The sequence below is a fragment of the Frieseomelitta varia genome, unplaced genomic scaffold (assembly GCF_011392965.1).
Source record: "Frieseomelitta varia isolate USP_RPSP 00005682 unplaced genomic scaffold, Fvar_1.2 scaffold_514, whole genome shotgun sequence".
Classification (NCBI taxonomy): Eukaryota; Metazoa; Arthropoda; class Insecta; order Hymenoptera; family Apidae; genus Frieseomelitta; species Frieseomelitta varia.
Window position 1 is genome coordinate 15,191 of NW_025110273.1, and position 20,212 is coordinate 35,402.

General features: G+C 38.3%; 2 protein-coding genes across 2 annotated transcripts; one reads left to right on the forward strand and one right to left on the reverse strand.

The window, feature by feature from the left end:
- Positions 1–1,164: 1,164 nt before the first annotated feature.
- Positions 1,165–16,402, forward strand: LOC122533271 (protein crumbs). Its single transcript, XM_043662842.1, has 19 exons — positions 1,165–1,314; positions 1,812–2,195; positions 3,335–3,515; positions 3,892–4,065; positions 4,986–5,313; positions 5,640–6,100; positions 7,014–7,195; positions 7,315–7,468; positions 7,855–8,319; positions 9,253–9,988; positions 10,077–10,479; positions 10,706–11,161; positions 11,244–11,996; positions 12,117–12,930; positions 13,013–13,382; positions 13,467–13,782; positions 13,871–14,188; positions 14,261–14,356; positions 14,431–16,402. Exons 1-19 carry the CDS (start codon positions 1,165–1,167, stop codon positions 14,656–14,658), a joined length of 6,969 nt encoding a protein of 2,322 aa, XP_043518777.1. The 3' UTR covers positions 14,659–16,402.
- LOC122533278 (endonuclease G, mitochondrial) lies at positions 16,136–18,182 on the reverse strand. Its single transcript, XM_043662860.1, has 5 exons — positions 17,793–18,182; positions 17,450–17,643; positions 17,145–17,381; positions 16,894–17,074; positions 16,136–16,820 (listed from the first exon to the last, which is right to left on the reverse strand). Exons 1-5 carry the CDS (start codon positions 18,069–18,071, stop codon positions 16,722–16,724), a joined length of 990 nt encoding a protein of 329 aa, XP_043518795.1. The 5' UTR covers positions 18,072–18,182; the 3' UTR covers positions 16,136–16,721.
- Between the last annotated feature and the right edge of the window lie 2,030 nt (positions 18,183–20,212).

Here is a 20,212-nt window from a genome sequence, read left to right on the forward strand (position 1 = left end):
TTCCTTACGTTCAAGCGTGGATAATTTTTTTACGATTTAATTGCCACTTTTGTACATTTTCTTTTTCTTTTTTTTCACCTGCGCTTAGGTAAAAAAAAGGAAAAAAAAAGAAAAAAAGAAAAATGGGTTTCTCTTCTCATCTGAAAGTTATCTTTTGCGACGACGTGACGTCCAGAGTTCGATAACAAATATTACATTATGACAATTAGCGATTTCGTGTGAGGTATCAGATCTGTTAAACCAAGAAACAATAATTCGTCGGAAATAAATGTTAAGTTTTTATAAAAAAATACATATAGGGAACAGCATGCAGCGTAGTATTTTTACCAATCGAAATACACGTTGAAACTAATTTCAATTTGTTGATTCAGATAATTTCTACGCTTATTACCCGCCATCTTTCCTGTTACTCAGCCAATTTCGTTGATAACGTTTTATTTAGATTTTCTTTTTTTTTTTTTTGTTAAATATAACATACGATGCCTCGTAATCTTTGTAATTAGCTATAGCATAAGAATCGTTACGGCCACGTTATAAATTATTTATGATTTCTTTATGATCGTGTACGTAAGCACATTACATCCTCTTTCCATTTCTACAGACTCTCTCACAATTTGTTCTCCACTTCGATACATAGCCACTTCTGCCTTCTTTTCCCATTATTACTCGTTCGAAGAACATTCATTCTTGTATTTTCTCCTCCATTTTGTACTCGATACACTCGAATTATTTCAAAGTGTCGGACGGACGAGGTCAGGAACGCGACGTTAATCTTAAATTCTGTCGAATTTTCCGATGATTTTAATACTTGCGAGGAAAAAACTTTTTAATTCAAAAGCTCAGTCAATTTACTTGGCGTTAGTCTGGTCAAGTGTATTTGAATAAATTTAAACAAACGCACCGTTTTACCCAGATATATGAAACACGCCAATTTATAATAATTGTCCGCGTATTTACCTATTTTTAAATTTTACCGTAAATTTATGAAATTTAAATCTTAAATTTTACCGTATTTTACCTATTTTCAAATATTTAACTTAGGTCTTTCTTAATTTAATTTAATTTAGGCCTTTTTTGCGCAATAAATATCAATGTAGAACATAGACGACAACTACGTCGTGGTTGCATTTGATCTCGACGAATTTCCATCAAGGTATAACCGTAATGTTCACCTTAAAACGAGTCTCTCCTATACAACCTTGCGAGGGTGTGCAGATGCATCTCATGCATTATTTATTGGTTACCATCGATCCTGCTGCGAGTGCAGTGGACTTCATCAGCAGTCTTGCTCGAGAAGTCACGGATGTTGTTTCTGTATTTTTTTTTTCTTTTTTTAACACATTACTATAAAGAGAGATATCGAGCAACGAAAAATGTAATTTCTTAATACGTGCGTAATATGAAAGTATTAAATTAGGCTGAACCACCGATACAGGAGAAATGAAATAAAACTAAACTTGGATAAAAGTACGGAGCTTGTTCGACGTCGAGCAATGACTGATTTGAGCGAGTACGATTCAGTAACCTAAATTTAACGTTTCAGTGAACAGAGAAATCAAATCTTTCGTGTACACGCCGATTAGAATCGAATGCGGGCGTGCGATATCTTGCAGAAGATTTCAACCTATCTACCGATGATAACAGAGAAATTGGAACACTCGCGCATTGATCACCGCGATCTTTCCCTTTCCTTTATTTTCGATTGACGATTGCTCCGATTGTTCAAATACTTGACTGACAAGAACTTAAAATTACTAATTTTACTCACTCTCCACTGGAAAGTTATTTCACGCGTGTAACTTTGTACGTTTCCTGATGTTTCAGTACTTACGAGCTTGTTAGTAGTCACCGACGAAGCGCCGCAAGACACCAGACACAAGAACTACGACGAACGCCCGAGAGAAGCGTACTTCAATGGGTCAACGTTCCTCAAATTGAGCTCGTTCGTGTCCGTCCACAGGCACAGCGGTCTCAGTTTCCGAACTTGCGATGGTGGCCGGCTTTTCACCCAGAAATACAACGAGGACTCGATCAGCCTCGAAGTGACCCCGGATGGATTGCTGTTCTCGGCCATTGTCGACCAGCAACGATACAAAGCAAGACTCAACGCCAGATTGCTGAACAATGCCTGGCACAATGTCAATCTCTTTTTCAGACTCGGCAATCTTACGTTGAACGCGGCTGGCCACACGCAGGTAATTAACTTTCAAGTTGAGTTAGTAAGTTGAGGTTATAAGTAAGTTAACCACTTGCGTTGGCAACTGATTGCGGACCGTAACGAGTGACCAAAACCGTATACGACAATTCGTCGCTTTCTTTTTGAACTCGTCGGTATGGTATCACTGGATAGAAATTATTGAGAAGTAATAAATTTATTATTTACTTTGCCTGGTTTATACTTAAATATACTTGAAACTGAGGAAATATTGCAATTTTGGGACGTGGCACGTTATTCCAGCGCAAGAGGCTAACCACTTGCGTTGGCAACTGATTGCGGACCGTAACGAGTGACCAAAACCGTATACGACAATTCGTCGTTTTCTTTTTGAACTCGTCGGTATGATATCACTGGATAGAAATTATTGAGAAGTAATAAATTTATTATTTGCTTTGCCTGGTTTATACTTAAATATACTTGAAACTAAGGAAATATTACAATTTTGGGACGTGCATGGCACGTCATTCCAGCGCAAGAGGTTAAGTCAGCTAAGAAGTTGAGTAAGTTAGTAAGTTAAATTAGCTAATTAATTAATTTTCTTTCAAGACGAAAGATCTTCCTTACTGTAACGACAAACATACTAAATCAATTCGTCTAATTACATTGTCAACTCGTGTTTTGTGTGCTCAAAACGTTGACGATTTTCACTTCTGACATTCAGGCTAATACAGGATATCGTGGAATCTTTCTTCGTTGTGTTCACAATCGTGTTCACTTTATTATAAAAAGAAAAATTACTCTTATTGACATTTAGGTTTCTATCGCAATTTTAGTCGCCATTTACAAAAATTTGATATATCCAGAAATAGAAACCAGATATATTTGAAAAACCTGTTGTGTATTACACATAGGTGATTACTATACAGTTTATCACACCGAGAAAAAATATGTCACACGTATAAAATATAATATATATTTTATATACTTTATAAATAAAGTATATTGAAATTTATTTAGATTGTTTCAACTTTCAATTGCGAAATAGCCGGTGACGTGAGATAGCTTCTGCATAAAATCGCCGATCAACAGTGCATTAATATTTATAAAACTCTCCCGGTAGATCTGAAAAACTGTCAAGCTTCGTTTCGTTGATCCCTCGCGACGATTCTGTTTCAGGTGATTGCTAATGCAACGTATAACGCCGCGATTCTTACACTACCCGATTACGACATGAACGGGTCTCTGATCGTGGGCGAAGGATTCAGAGGATGCATACTCCAAGGTCCTGGTATTCTTTTTAACGATACCATCAATAACGGAGCTGTTTTCGGCCAGTGTCCCGCAGAAAACAAAGGATGTAAGGATTTTGTACGATGTTGTGTCGTCGTTTACAATGTTCGAGATCTGGAAATCTTGCCGTTCATTGTGAGAAGAAAAATATCGACAACGTAGAAATCGACTATCCTAATATGTATTGTAATACATCGCGTGTAATTTCTCGTAGACGAGAGATCAAGTATCTGTAATAATTCTGGCTGTAGAATTTTGAATCACTTTGCGCACACACTTTCACAGAGTGAAGATCACTTGTATACTTTAGTTTCTGGTTTCTCCGTAAGAACTCTCAGATTACACGGATCATGCGAATCCGTGTGATTTGTTTCTTCTTTTTTTTTTTTTTTTCCATACGAAGTAGCAGATTGCATGGCAGATTTTCCTACGAAAACTTTCAGGTGGTACGAGCGCAGGACTTAACGCAGGTGGTGTAGGAACAGGCGCAGTCACCACCATGGATTTCTGCCATCACGAGCCATGCATGATGCATGGTAAATGCGTGTCACGGCAGGATCGTTACGAGTGTCACTGTTACGCCCGATATTCCGGCAACAACTGTCAAATTGACGACGGTAGACATTGACGTCGACTATGGGATATTAGCGCAGAGAGCGAATGATAGAAACAGATCCACGGCCTTGTAGAGATTAATTTTATACATTCTACTCTGACACGTGGATATTTCACAAGGGCCAAATTAACCCCTTTGCGCTGGCAACTGGCTCGCGGACCATAACGAGCGACCGAACCGTATACGATAATTCGTCGCTTTCTTTTCCTTTTGAGCTCGTCGTTTAATAAACTTATCGTTTGTTTTGCCTGGTTTACGTTTCAATATACTTAAAGCTGAAAACAGAAAAGGTTGCAATTTGGGACAAAAAAATTAAATTCTCGTTTCCAGCGCGAGAGATTAAGTTGCTCTTCGATACAAATTCGCGTCCTGTTCTTCTTCTCGCGCCAAAACGCACAAAAATTAAAAGTCAGGAGAAACGAAACGCGTTGAAATGTCAGCGTCACAACTACTCGGCCATGGATCGTCTTTTATTAGCTTTCATCTATAACATTTGCATGAGTCTCTCACCCTCTGTCTGCTTTTTTTTTCTCGATCACATAGGAACACTCGCAATCGATAACGAACGTCTGAACGTTTATAAGAAACGAGTTTGCACGAGTTTCGGTTTCTGCTTCAATATTTCACATCGTCGCGTCGTCGTTGTTTCATTTTGAATAATCGTCAAAAGGGTGAAAATTAACGTGCCCGGGAAGAACTGTGCTAACATTCCTATCTGCTTTTCCAATTGTACATTTTTCAGTTGCCAATCTCGTCGCGTTTCGCGTCTTTCTTACGGGTTCGTTTCGTTTATTTGACAACAGGTGCTTGGATTGCGCGGGAACACACTGGATTTCATGTTCACATTCTATCGCTATAAAAGCGCTGCCGTAGCCGTTCTATGAATTCTAAAGTGTACCTTCTTGGTGTGAAATTTATCAGGTCCGCCGTGTATGAGCAGCCCCTGCCGCAACGGTGGCACGTGTAACGAAGACTCGAAAGGAGATTTTAGCTGTGCGTGCAAGCCAGGCTTCACCGGAATTTACTGTGAATCGCAGCTCGGCGTACGACTTTGCGAGCAAAGCCCGTGCAGAAACGAAGGTGTTTGCATAGCGCTTACCGAGAGCGAGTATAAATGCGAGTGCCTGCCCGGATGGACGGGGAAAAATTGCGAGACCAATATCAACGAGTGCTCGCCGAATCCTTGCATACACGGTGGCGTTTGCATCGACGGTGTTAATAATTACACCTGCATATGCGATAGAACGGGGTACGTTTCTCACTCGCTATCTATACTACTCGATAATTCGAGAAAGAATCATCCCGGTCATTCTCAGACTAAATTTCTTTTCTACATTTCATTATTCTATTTGGAAACAAGTTTTCTATCGATGCTTTGTGTATAGCGTTGAAATAACAGAAATTTCAACTTTTGAAGCTCAGAAAGGAAAGAGCGATGTCTAGTTAGCCAATAAGCTACGATAAGATACGAGAAAAAAAAAGTTACAAGAGCAAACGTAATCACTCGAGTTACCTGTCTAGAGAGTTGAAAAACAATTCGAGCGATAATTCACAATCATTTTCATTGTATTGCAGGTACGAAGGTGCTAACTGCGAGATTGACATCGACGAATGCCTGGCGAATCCCTGTTTGAATAACGGCGTGTGCTACGACAATTACGGCGGCTACATCTGTCACTGCCCGAACGGTTTCGAGGGCCAGAACTGCGAGCTGAACTTGAACGAGTGCCTGTCGAATCCTTGCATGCACGGGGCCGACTGCGTGGACGACGTTGGCTCCTATCACTGTAATTGCCTATCCGGATACGCCGGCCGACACTGCGAGCTCAAGAGTTTATGCGAGAACGCGGCCTGCCCGCCGAACAGCATCTGCGTGGAGGACGCACACGGGCCGCAATGCGTCTGTAACCCCGGATTCATGGGCAATCCCCCGAACTGCACCATCAATTACTGTGCCAGTAACCCGTGTAGCAATGGCGGGACGTGCACAAGCAACAAAGACGGATACAACTGTACTTGTCCACCGGAATGGAAAGGTGAGAGAAAGGGAACATTTCGAGGCTTGTGCGTTATATTCGTCTGTGAAAATAATATAATTGAAAATGATTCGCTGCTGATGCTTTCTTCTGAAACTTATATACTTTTCCTTCATGCAGTTCCTCAAGGGAAAGCGGAACCAGTACGCAGAAATTTATTTCTCATTCGCTAAACATCATATTTTTGACGTTTTTATATACTTTTGATATATTTTATATAAAGTATAAATATATAACTTTTGATATATTTTATATATAGTATAAATATATAATTTTGTTATATAATATTTTTATATATATTTTATATATATAAAATATTAATTTTTGTAATTTTTTATATAAAATATTAGTTTTATATAAAATTTTTTTATATAAAATATCAATTTTTATAATTATATATAAAATAATTTTTTATATAAAATATTAATTTTTATAATTTTTTATATATAAAATGTAATCTTTTATATATACTTTATATATATAAATATATAACTTCTGATATATTTTGTATAAAGTATAAATATATAACTTTTGATATATTTTATATATAGTATAAATATATAATTTTTTATATAATATTTTTATATATATAAAATATTAATTTTTATAATTTTTTATGTATAAAATATAATTTTTTACATAAAATATTAATTTTCATAATTTTTTATATATACTTTACATATATAAATATATAACTTCTGATATATATTGTACAGAGTATAAATATATAACTTTTGATATATATTTCATATATAATATAAATATATAACTTTTTTATATATTTTATATATTTTATACAAAACTAAGAAAGTCGTCATAGATAAAACGTCGTCATGGCTAATGTTTCTCTACGTCTTCATCTACCGTGTGACTAACCCCGTGTTTCGTGTCGTCTTTATTTCCGAACAATCAGGAACCACATGTCTGTCACCCGCTTCCGATTGGTGTTCCGCTTGTTACAACGGGGGCAGCTGCCTCGAGACGCGTTTCGGCATCATGTGCCAGTGTCCGAGATTTTGGACGGGGCCGCAGTGCAAGGATCCGATCACCTGTCGCGATCTACCTTGCAAGCAAGCTTCTGCTTGCCACGATTACGTGAGTGAGACGTTAGCAGATCACTTTGCATGCCGATCAATCAACCGCGTCCCATCGAATATACGTATCGTGTCTCTATGTGGCCTCTTGCTTTGTTTGTTACGCCTCGCTTCGAACAGTCCGGCGGTTATTACTGCACCTGCGAGCCAGGATGGACGGGCCCCGAGTGTTCCATCGACGTGGACGAGTGCTCCAGCGATCCATGCCGCAACGGCGGTATCTGCATCGATCAGCAAAACAGCTACTACTGTCAATGCCTTGCAGGATACACCGGTAATCAGTGCAGTCGATTAGCAAATCTTTTATAATCGTTTAAGCGTTCGAATGCTTCTGCTTCTCAAATTCTGTCCTAGTGTCAACTTGCTTCATCTATCTTTCTATCGTCAAAGACTGGATTTTATCGTTACATATTTACGCGAATTGTTAAAAAAAAATGTACAAATAACAGATATTTCTTATTTCCCATAGTGCTCTGATAGCTGTAACAAATTACCATTACGCGTGGACGATGCAAACACCTGTTACTTGCCTCTGAATGCTTCTGCAAATTGCAAGAACATTTTGCGAAAGTTTTTGTTGAACATTTTCTTTCTTTTTTTTTTTCTTACAAGTTAAAAGAAAAGCTGTTGCACGATCTAACAAAACACGTCTGTCGCCAGGTAAAAACTGCCAGATCAACGTGGACGAGTGCTTGTCACAGCCTTGTCAGAACGGCGGCACCTGCATCGACCGAATCAACGGGTACATATGCAACTGTACGAAGGACTTCATGGATGAAAACTGCGAGCGCGAGTTCAATGCGTGCGCGGTGAATCCCTGCCAGAACAACGGGAACTGCACGCTGATACCGAGGTCACGGCGAGAATTCGTATGCGAGTGCCCGCGCGGATTCGAGGGGAAGGTCTGCGACGTGAACGTGGACGACTGCGTCGACGTGTTATGCCCTGACGGGAAAGTCTGCGTGGACGGTATCGCTGGTTACGAGTGCAAATGCCGCGAAGGTTACAGAGATCCTAACTGCACTCTTATCGTTGACCATTGCGCGACGAAGCCTTGTAACAGCGGCACGTGTATCGATCGCGGGGAGCACGGTTTCGAATGCAAGTGCAAAGATGGTTTCAAAGGTAAATTTTGTCGGACGAAGCTTGCATACGTGAGATATACTGTTCGCAGAAATTAGGGGATATCTCAGAATGGATATGATAAAAAAAAGGACAAACGACCAGTTGCTTTTCTGATGTTCTTCTTTGATAAAAAGGAATCGAATGCTCCTTCTTTTTTATCGCTTCATATTCATTTTTAAATATCCCCTAATTTTTGTGAACAGTGTGTATTCTTGTTAAGTTCGTTTATCACGTCATCACACTTAAAACGGTACACGCTATGATGTTTAATACATCTGAGAAATTTGTCTGTTTTTTTTTTCTGTTTCAGTACTGTGAATTTATTTTTGATATTTTCAAGTGTTTAAAAAATAATTCGTGTAACAAACAATAGTAATATGAAAAAGAGAATAATGAGGGAATAGAGTAGTGGAACAAAATTCATTCGCAAAACAATCACTCACAAAATTCAAGAAATTATACAGTAAATAATATTTATATCGACGTGTTTTGTTGAAGCACGGATGACATGAAAATCGTTTGTTAGGACAAACTCTAGTCACCCATTTTATAGTGTCCCGTGCAATGTTACCATTAACAGTTTTTACATTTTATAGCAAGAAATGCAACGATGCCTCTTTACTAGATTTCCATTACCTTTTCTTAATTCGTGTCGAAAAAAAAAAACTGACTGACATAACTTATTATGTACCAATATCGGCGTGAAGTGTTCCAAACATCATTACAGACCACATAAAAGTAATATCAGCAATCGTTATTTCATAATGAGAATAATATCATTTGGTGTAGAAATGATTTTCGTTCAGGGAACGTGTCGTATATAAATACATTCCTGTCAGATTCAATGAGAATTATGAACGTAGATTACATTGAAAAGACTGAACAAACACAGCTGTTTTTTTTATGGCACTAATCGATTGCTTGAACACACAGGGAAGTTTTGCGAGGAGGACGTGAACGAGTGCGAGGTAGAAGGCAGCTCGTTGTGTAACAACGGCATTTGCGTGAACACGGACGGCAGCTACAATTGCTTCTGCAGGCCAGGATTCTCCGGAGATCACTGCGACATCGATATCGACGAGTGCCTGTGCGGCCCGTGTAAAAACAACGCCACGTGTATCGACGGCATCAACACGTTCGAGTGCCAGTGCCCGCCCGGTTACTCCGGGAAAACGTGCGACATAGACGTGAACGAGTGCGAGAGTAATCCCTGTTTAAACGGCGCGACCTGCGTCGACGAGATCGCCAGCTACATATGCATTTGCTCGCCTGGTTTTCGCGGATTGAACTGCGAGATAAACATCGACGATTGCGAGCCATCGCCGTGCTTGAACCACGGCCAATGCATAGACGGTATAAACAACTATACCTGCGACTGCACCGACACCGGTTTCGAGGGAGCACACTGCGAGAAGAACATCGACGACTGCCGATCGGGACCGTGCGTGAACGGCGCTCACTGCGTGGACGACGTCAAGAATTACAAATGCCAGTGTTACGCCGGCTACACTGGCAAAAATTGCGAGGTGGACATAAACGAGTGCGACAGCTCGCCCTGCCAGTACAACGGCACTTGCTTGGAGAGATCGAACATGGAATTGTACAAGAGCGACGCGCTAACGTTGCCTTCGATATTTAACCAGGAGTTCAGTTACGCGAATGCGAGTGGGTAAGCGTGACGGTGATGTTTCTGATTTGACAAGACAAAAATATCTGAGAAATGATTGTAATTTAATCGTTCTTTTTTTTCTTTTTAGATACGAATGCCTTTGCGTGCAGGGTGTTACGGGGAAAAATTGCGAAGTAAATATCAACGAATGCGAGAGTAATCCGTGCCAAGCTGGAACCTGCGTGGATCGTATCGGTGGCTATACCTGCGAATGCGACGAGGGATACGAGGGCGATCATTGTCAACATGACATCGACGAGTGCAAGAGATACTCACCCTGCGAGCATGGTGTGTGCACCGATGGAAGAGCTGATTATACCTGCACGTGCGAGCCGGAATATGGGGGGAAAAATTGTTCGGTGGAGTTGATCGGTTGTCAAGGGAATGCTTGTCAAAACGGTGGTACATGTTGGCCGTATCTCGTCGACGAAGCGATACACAAATTCAACTGTACCTGCCCGAACGGTTATCACGGAGAGATTTGCGATTACGTAAGTTTCGTTGCGTACTTCCGTCGATTCTCTTTTCCTCGTTTTTCCTACGTGAGCTTGCGCGTTACTTAATTAAATCTGCCACTTGTTTAATTGAACTACACCTGTTGTATCTTGCACAAAAATACGCGACACAGAAGAAGGTGCGTAGATGAAAAAAGTCGCAATTTTTTTTTTTTTTAGCCCTCCTTTCTTATTTATACAATCCTCTTTCCTTCTTTCGTAGGTAACGACAATGTCTTTGAACGGTAACTCGTACGTCCTGGTGAATACCACTCGAGACGAAGGATACGACATACAATTTCGCTTTCGAACGACCCTGCCGAATGGATTACTCGCTATTGGAAAGGGCTCGACATTCTACATTCTCGAGCTCGTCAACGGCAAGTTGAACTTGCACTCGAGTCTTCTGAACAAGTGGGAGGGCGTGTTCATCGGCAGTAAATTAAACGATTCCACTTGGCAGAAAGTATTCGTAGCGATCAATGCCACGCATCTGGTACTCTCGGCTAACGAGGAACAAACAATCTATCCCATCAGTTTAAATGAAGGCTCGAACTCAAATCACACGTCGTTCCCAATGACGTACGTTGGTGGTACCACCAATTACCTTCGACGATTAACCCATGGCCCAGCTTTCTTCGTCGGTTGCACCGAGGATGTCGTTATCAACGGAGAGTGGGTACGTTCGATATCTTCTCATGAAAATTTTCATGAAACATTATTATTTGTTTTTATTGAATTTATTGTGAAAAATTTCCCAGGTATACTCTGGTACCTCGTCGAAAACCGTGTACATGGAGAATGTTGAACCAGGATGTCCACGCGAGGCCCAATGTTCACCAAATCGTTGTAAGAACGGTGGCCACTGCACAGACAGGTGGCGTGATTTTTCTTGCAAATGCGAGAGACCGTATCTCGGCCACACCTGTCAGTACAATATGACAGCAGCCACGTTCGGATACGAAAACATAACAAATGGATACGTGACCGTGAAAGTGTCCGACACGGCCAGGCGAGCGGTCAGATCGATCGTTGATATTTCCATGTTCATTCGCACGAGGCAGGACAGGGGCGATATATTTTATCTGGGCACAGAGCCAAATCCGCAGACGGATCTCAAGCCTCAAGAGAAGACTTACATAGCAGCTCAATTGGAAGGTGGCGAGTTGCTCGTTAGAATTCAGTTTAATGGCTCGGAAGCTTACACCGTCGGCGGTGTGAAATTGAACGACGGGAACAATCATCTGATACAGATAGTCCGAAACATAACGTTGGTGCAAGTGAAAATCAACGGTACCGAGTACTTCCGGAAAACTATCAGCGCATCCGGCCAGTTAAACGTAACTGTACTGTACTTGGGTGGTTTGCCACAAGCATCCAGATACATACGGCAAGTCGACAATCGTCAGATAGAAGTCTCGCAAACTCCACAAGTCAACTTCAAAGGAATTATTCAAGACGTTCAGATATCCAATGGCATCGAAACTATGGTAGTTGAATTCTTTCCCCTGAAGGTAAGGATTTCAATTCAATCCTAGAAGATTTCACTAAAAATTGAGTTACTACAATATAGTGACAATAATAAAATAATATAGTAATAGTAATGAAATTATCCATCATTTTTTTTTTTTTAGGCAAATGATATTCCCACTCCGATACAATTTGGCAACGTGACCTTCGACTACGACAAAATCCTGAAGGGTGTAGTATCCGATAATGTGTGCGTGAGTAATCCGTGCAATCACAACGGGACTTGTCACGTCACGTGGAACGATTTCTGGTGTCAGTGTCCACGAGGCTACACTGGCAAAACTTGCCAAGAAATGGAATTTTGTCAACTGCAGGACTGTCCCGCCGGATCAAAATGCCAGAATTTAGACGATGGTTACGAGTGCATAGCCAATGCCACTTTCAACGGGGTGACAACTTCTTTCACCTATGTCTATAATCAGGTTGAAGAGAAAAATGTTACGGATTCGACGATCGATACGATTCAAATTACGTATCGATCGAACACCGGTGGCACGTTAATGCATATCGCGCCTCGTATAGGCGATCAACATTTCATCGTTTCTGTTTACAAAGACAAGATCACGGTGTCTTGGCGTTTGGACTTGCAAAACCAAGGAATACTTACTTTCGGCAAAGCCGAACCTGACGGCAACTGGACGTCAATTGTATTGAGATTGAACAATAATTCCATGGAATGCGGGTACGCAAACTCCAACGAGGAATACGCGTCGCACGTTAGTCCAAATTTTAGTTTTCCCTTGTGGTACGATTTACTAATTACTGGAACGGTCACCCTCGGTGGACTTGGCTCTAGTTACGCAGCAATCGATCCTAGTAAACAAAGCTTGGAAAATAAAAGCGGTATTAATGAAAATTCGATAGATTTTACTGAACGTACTTTGACCACCGCTTCGCCACCTTACAACACAATGTCAGGTAATGCGTCAAATTGTTCGTTTTCTATTTTTTTTTTAATTATACATCTATCTTTCATATCTTTGTTTATTGATTATTGTAGGAGAGGCTTTCAAAGGATGCCTGGGTGAAGTAAGAATTGGGAGTATGCTTCTGCACTATTTCACATACGAAGAGGTGTACCAGAACGCCAATTTTACACCTTTGGAATACCTGGCGTTGCACGAGAATAATTCAACGTACCACGATGTTATTGGCTGTCAACTTTGCTTCGACACCGAGTGCAAAAATGACGGCTACTGTCTCGACCAAGCAACCAGTTACATCTGTGAATGTCCGCCGGGGTATACAAAAGACGATTGTTCCGTTAACATCGATGAATGCATTGATAATAAATGTAAAAATGGAGCAACGTGCATCGATGGAATTGCTAATTACACATGTGTGTGCAACAGCGGTTGGCAGGGATGGTTGTTAGTATATAACACAATATATTATATTAAATGTATATTTACGCTATCGTATATGTGTTTGTCAATTATATATATTTATTTCAGATGCGACAGCGACATAAATGAGTGCGTAACGCTTAGCCCTTGTCAGCATGATGGCGTATGCTTAAATCTTCCTGGCTACTTCCGCTGTGAATGCCCCGATCAATTTACTGGCGAGCGATGTGAAAACTTCCGTCTGATCACTTGTGAAAATCAACCTTGCAAGAACGGTGGCAGTTGCACGGATATTGTGAATTCACAAACTGGTGATAATTTCACTTGTACTTGTATGACTGGTTACGAAGGTTCTATCTGTGATACTCCTTACTGCATCGCACAAAAATGCCAGAATGGTGGCAGATGTGATTACTTACACCAGGTATGCATACAATTCGATTGACAATGCGAGGAGTTTCATTTGATCTTAATAATTACATCTGCAATAACTTGTTACTTCAAACTGCTAGACACCACGGTGCACTTGTCTGCCCGGCTATTCCGGATTATATTGCGAAATTAATATCGATGACTGCGCGCCGGATGCAGAGGGAAATGTACCGTGTAAAAATGATGGAAAGTGCTATGATGGTGTGGACAGTTTCACATGCGATTGTAACGATACCGGTTACACTGGATATGATTGTTCGATCGATATAGACGAATGCGAAATGAAAACGACGGATTGTGGTCAAGGACGGTGTGAAAATTTGCCAGGAACTTATCAATGTATCTGTGAGCCAGGTTACTGCGGGTACAATTGTGGAATGCTGGATCCCTGTCGAGCGGTATTATTTCTCAGACAATTTTTCTTATTCGATACATTGGTATACATGTTTCTTATGTCTTATGATCTTTAGGATTATTGTCAAAACGGAGGTACGTGTAAATGTGGAGACGACGGCGGTTACAGGTGTCAGTGCACACAAGATTACACTGGACAAAATTGTACAGAGGTATGTTCCGATATTCTAACATAATTTGTCTTGATGATCAATTATACACTTATAAATTTTGTCTTACATTTTAGACGGAGAACTTTTTGAGTAGTCAAGCACTTGACATAGCAGTGATCGTTGGTCCTATAGTTGGTTGTCTGTTCATTATTGCGGCCGGCTCTTTAATCGCGTTATTCATGATGGCTAGAAAGAAACGAGCTACTCGAGGAACGTACAGTCCAAGTGCTCAAGAATTCAGTAACCCGCGTGTAGAAATGGACAATGTGATGAAACCACCACCGGAGGAAAGATTAATCTAAGAACACATTTCGTAGGCATATATTACGAAGGAACAGAATATAGATGTTCCGTGTCTTAAAAAATCCTAGTCTGCCAGGAATATGCATCGTTGTTGGTCGCAGTGTTAGCGGATATTAAAGAGAAAAAAATCCAAGGGCTCGTTTTCTCGGCAAAACTGCTTCAAAACGGTCAATGAAAATATACGAGATTTCATCGCGCGTCTTCTAGTCCATGCTACTTTACCACGCAACTATCACATTGACATAAGGAGTTCAATGAGCAATTTGGAACATAATAGTCGAATTTAAGATACCTGAAAGCAACGCTGAGGATGAAATGTATCAAAACTGCCCATGAAATTTAAAGTTGACTGTAAGATAAAAACGAAAGTGGAATATACAACAAAAGAATTGAAAGAAAAAAAATTGATCGCAAACAGTGAGATGAAGAATTCGTTATAAAATTTATACATTAATCGTGCTGTTAATTCGAACAAATCATATACAAAGTGTACTTAAAATTTCATTAAGTGTCCTTAACTTGATAAGCAATACTCGAAAAAAATCTCCTAAGAAACGAAACCCGTCCATTTTAGTGCCTAATTAATCCTACTTAAAAGCTTTTATTTATAAGCGATAAATTTGAAACATCGAAGAAATGTATATTGCAAGTATGTTACATCGAGATCTCTAAAGCATAATGATATTCATTATTAACGTCTTATTTGTTAGACTTTGGGTAATCATGATACAGATATTAATACAACATAGTGATATTATGATCTATCGCAAAGGACGTTATTGCTGGTACTTTGTAAAAATATTGTAAAGCAATACTGTTTACAGATTGGTGGAACCCTTTACGCGATTTTGTCCCCTTCCACGCGTTATCGTTAGAGAAAAGAGAAATTAGCACTAAGTGATTAAGAAATCTCTGTATAAAATAATATTTCTCTTTTTCTACCTCGCTCTTAGAACAAAAGAACGATACGTGGGAGTAAAGAGAAAAACTAATTTGTTCGCCAAAAAGGCTTGGACTTCATTGCTATAAAGGGTATTTATCACATTGCGTGTCTACTAATGCACGTGTATTTACAGGCTTGTTCAAGCTGGTTCATTTTGTACATAGATTAGATTACGTTGCAAAAAAAAAAAAAAAAAATTAATGACTATTCTATCATTAACATTTTACATTATGAATATAGTATTTAATGATGAATTATTTTGTATGTAATTACTTAATACCACGACCAAAGTAATAGCGAACAATCTTCTTGTCCATTAAAGTATAAATGATATATACGTATCATCGCTTCTTCAATAGTCGAGAATAATTATACAGAAATGAGAGTTGACATATTGTTGGTACGATGATTTCATGACCAAGATTACTATCTTTCTGTCTTGTAGGATCGAAATTGAACTAATTGCAAAATAATAAACATGCTCGTTTTAAGCATCGTAGTATGTGGATGATATCAATCAAAAACACAATTATGTTTATAGTTTATATTTGAAACGATAAGAGTAATCGTATTATATTTTATTATAAGTTATGGAAAGTAATTTTTGTCCAATGTGTATTATAAAGTGAATATCATTAATGTTTTTTGCAAGACTGAAATTTTGGGTACTAAGAGATACGTACGTGTGCATGCGCTTTTCACGTGAGTACTTATTTTGTGACAACACGCAATATTATGCATAAATAATTATTACAATTTGAACTAAATGTACAAAAACAATAAAAATCTAAACATTTCAACATAGTATTTATTTCTTTTTTTTGTAAAATACGTGTCAAAGTATTAAAGGTGTATAAAGGTCATAAATTTATATAATTTTTATAATAAATAAAAAACATATTACTATATATGTACATGTATTATTTAAGAGTAAAAAATTACTTAACCCGGAGTTAACGACGTGGTAATCCCAGGTTAAAATTCTCAGGTACATTTTTGAGAGATTTCAAGGTAATCAAAAATTTTCATTCAATGAAATCTCTTTTTAAAATTAATTTCCATATAAAATTCTGCTAAAACAAAATATTCTATCTATTTCAAGTTGTCTTGATATCGTAACTATTTAACTACCTTCCCATTGATTTTATTTAATTTATCGCGTGCGATCTTATCAAAAAATAAAAGTCCAGCAGCGCGTTCTATACTTTCTGGTGGTACCTGTTGTGATATATTTATTATGATTAGTTTTAGGGCATATAATAAAATCTTGATTCTAATACTGATGATTTACCTGGAAATTTGTTAGAGGTGCATTATCATCTATTGGAGTATTTGGCATTACAAATGCTTCCATTTCTAACTTTGAATCGTGCGTTTCACCAACGACTATCTTATAAAAATGTGTAGGCACAGCCACATGATTTGTACCAATAACTTCATATCGAACATACTTCTTGCCATTAGCTTCTACTCTGTAATAATTGTATATTTAGTACATCATTCAAGAAAACAGATCGCGTGAAATAACAAAATGCATCTCACTTTGGTAAATACAAAGGACCGGTACAAACATACACGTCCTTATAAACTTTAGTCAAATGCCTGACGTATTTTTCCAGTCTGTTCCAAGAATCTCTGTTGAATCCCACACCCACTTGCGGTGCCATGTTTGTCAGGAAGAATGTCTGATCTATGTGACTTTGAGCACACTTGTGATTTCCAGCAGCTGCCAAATGTCCACGATCATATCCGCTGCCTTTGTAATCGCTGTTCTCTGATCTGATTGTTAATTAAATTATTGAAATGATTCAAAAATACCAAGTCGATTAAAAACTACAGACATTTACCTAAAGAAGGGATGTATACTTGGATCAGATTTAAATTCGCACTTGCTACGTGATATCTCGTTATTGGGTTGTAATTTATCTTTGTTTAAATGTTCAAAGACCCAATTTGCTACCCTGTTTCTTCTGTCGTATGAAAGAACAAAATCTTCGTAGGATCTGACATGATCCAATCCGGGAAAACCGAATTTCATAATCTAGAGAATACAAAAATTATTTTATCACATTATTTTGTAGTATTTTATAGTATTTCATCATTCTTTTTTCATTTATCCTACAGAATTTTTGGTGAAACTTTTGACACGGTTTTTCATTAATAAGGTTAAGCGCGATTTGAATAACTTACTTCGGCCACTCTAGTACTCGTTGTCGATAATTTTGAACCCATATTCGTATCAACCTGTACGGGAACCGCTGCAGAAACGGTTCCAAATAGGGGTAAACCGGGCATTTTTTTAATGTTTACATTCGAGATAATATTAGTTCCACTGTCTCTTATTTCTGCATTCAAATGTCGTTGCTGTTCTGAGTATCTTCCCAGACACCAACCACTAAATCCTATGGTGGTCGCAGCACTCAGTTTCAAAATAACTCGCGTCACCGTTCCCATCGTACGTTTAGTCATTTTGCTGTCAAGCAATTCTTCTGCGACTATAACCTCTTATTGGTTACATAACTGCGCCATATGTATGTTCAAACACATTGCCGACAATCACGTTACGACAGTGTGTCAGCATGCGAAGCTTTATATAATTTTACATATAAAATCATTGATAAGATAAATCTTAAGATATATGATAATTCATTTCATAGTTTTTTAAATAAAATTTACAGACGATTTGTCCGATACATCCGCAAAACCCGCGGCTTTTCTGTACGAAATATATTACCAGTAATAGTTTTAAAATAATAGTCATAAAAAAAAATTAATATATCATATCATGTATCATGTTATAAATTATTGCTCTCAATTGGTCTTTTCGTAAATAAAAATTTCAAAAATGAAAATTCATAGACATTGAAATGCTAGCGCCGCGGTGGAATGATGGAACTAAAATCTATTGCTATCCTTGTTGCAACAAGAACAATAGATTTTAGTTCCATCATTTCACCGCGACGTAGCACTGGTATCCATTAATTTAGGAAATTTTTATTTGTGAAAATAACTTGATTGAGAAAATTAATTCATGGATTTCTGTAATTGCAGTTTCATTCTCAAACGCTAAGCTTTCTTTCCATATTCCAGTTGACGTGGCAAAAATGCATGAATAACAAATTTGAAATTTTTTTTCAGTGAATTAGACAAGGAGAGGGAAGTTCAACAGATGGCAGCACCTGTTTTATTTGTAAACAAGGACACCAACTTTAATTCCACAGTGCCATAGTTTCACTGCAGCGCTAGCACTTCAACGTCCACAAAGTAAGTAAATTTTCATTTGCGAAAAAAAACTAATTAGGAAAATTAATTTGCAAACTTTCACATCTGTTTGTGAAACTTAAACTTTCTTTCTATATAGTTCATTTGTCCTATAAAACGCGAAAATGTGCAAAAATTTGCAAATTGTATTCAATAGCTGGAAACTTGAATTTGAAATTGAATCAGAATTGTTGCACGATATACATTTGAAAGAAATATACGTATGAAAATGATACCTTTTTAAACTAATCGTGACAGAAGTGTTTAGTATTTTTTTAAAAATCGAATCAAGTCGTGTCTTGAGCCATTTTCAGCGGGAAAATTTGAAATAATCTTCTCTTTCAGCGATTGAAAATTTATCGTGAGATTTCGCATTTTGCTAGATTATCGCGAAAGCCACGAAAAATGAATCGGCGTGTCTACCATTCGATTGAAATTGAAGTAGTTCGAAAGAAACATTGGAAACAACATATCGTAAAACATCGTAGATGTTTCAGGAAATGTGGAAACAATCATTGAACAAATAATATACTTTATTTTGTATATTGATTACAGCCATTCGGCCATGTTACAACCTACCAACAGTAATGTTAAAATTTCAATCTTTTTTTTTCCAATTTTTTTCAATTTTTTTTACAATTTGTTTTCTTTTTCGGTATATTCGAGCAAGACCTATGGTGGAAAATGAGTGCCGCGTTGCGTCAGTCGTGCGGACCTACTGAGATACGGTGTTCCAAAAAAAAAAAAAAAAAAAAATTGAAACAAACTTCGTCTAACAGTTTTAATGAGCGAGACTAGATCGAGGAGCAGTCTTACGCAGTAAAACAAAAACATCTCAATAACTTGGAAAAACGTTTCGCTAGATCGTCTCAAATCTCTCAAAGAATCGAATTCCGTTAAAAACTCTGACAAGCACGCTACGGTGCAAAACGCGAATTCTCGCATTTTGCAGTTTTATTTTATTTTATTTTATTTTATTTTATTTTTTTTAATCGACTAACCGTTTTCGACGAAAGTACTTCGAAAGCACTTCGAAACCGTTTTACGAGACGAAGGAGGAATACTCTAGACTCAAAATTGTAAACCTAATCTGTCTTTATTTATTTATTTTTTTTCTTTTTCTTTTCTTCTTTGTATCGTTACGCTAGACTCTATGAAAACAAGTCTGAACTTCTGTACGTGCTTAAATAGAATTCAAAAAACTTTGATAACTCGAATACTGGGAATTCTACGTAACAAAGAAGCGGCCGTCGTCGTTCCCATCTTCTTCTTCTTCTTCTTCTTCTTCTTCTTCTTCTTCTTGTCTGCGTTCGTCGCGGAGGTCGAACAGAGAATGCCCCTACGGTTTA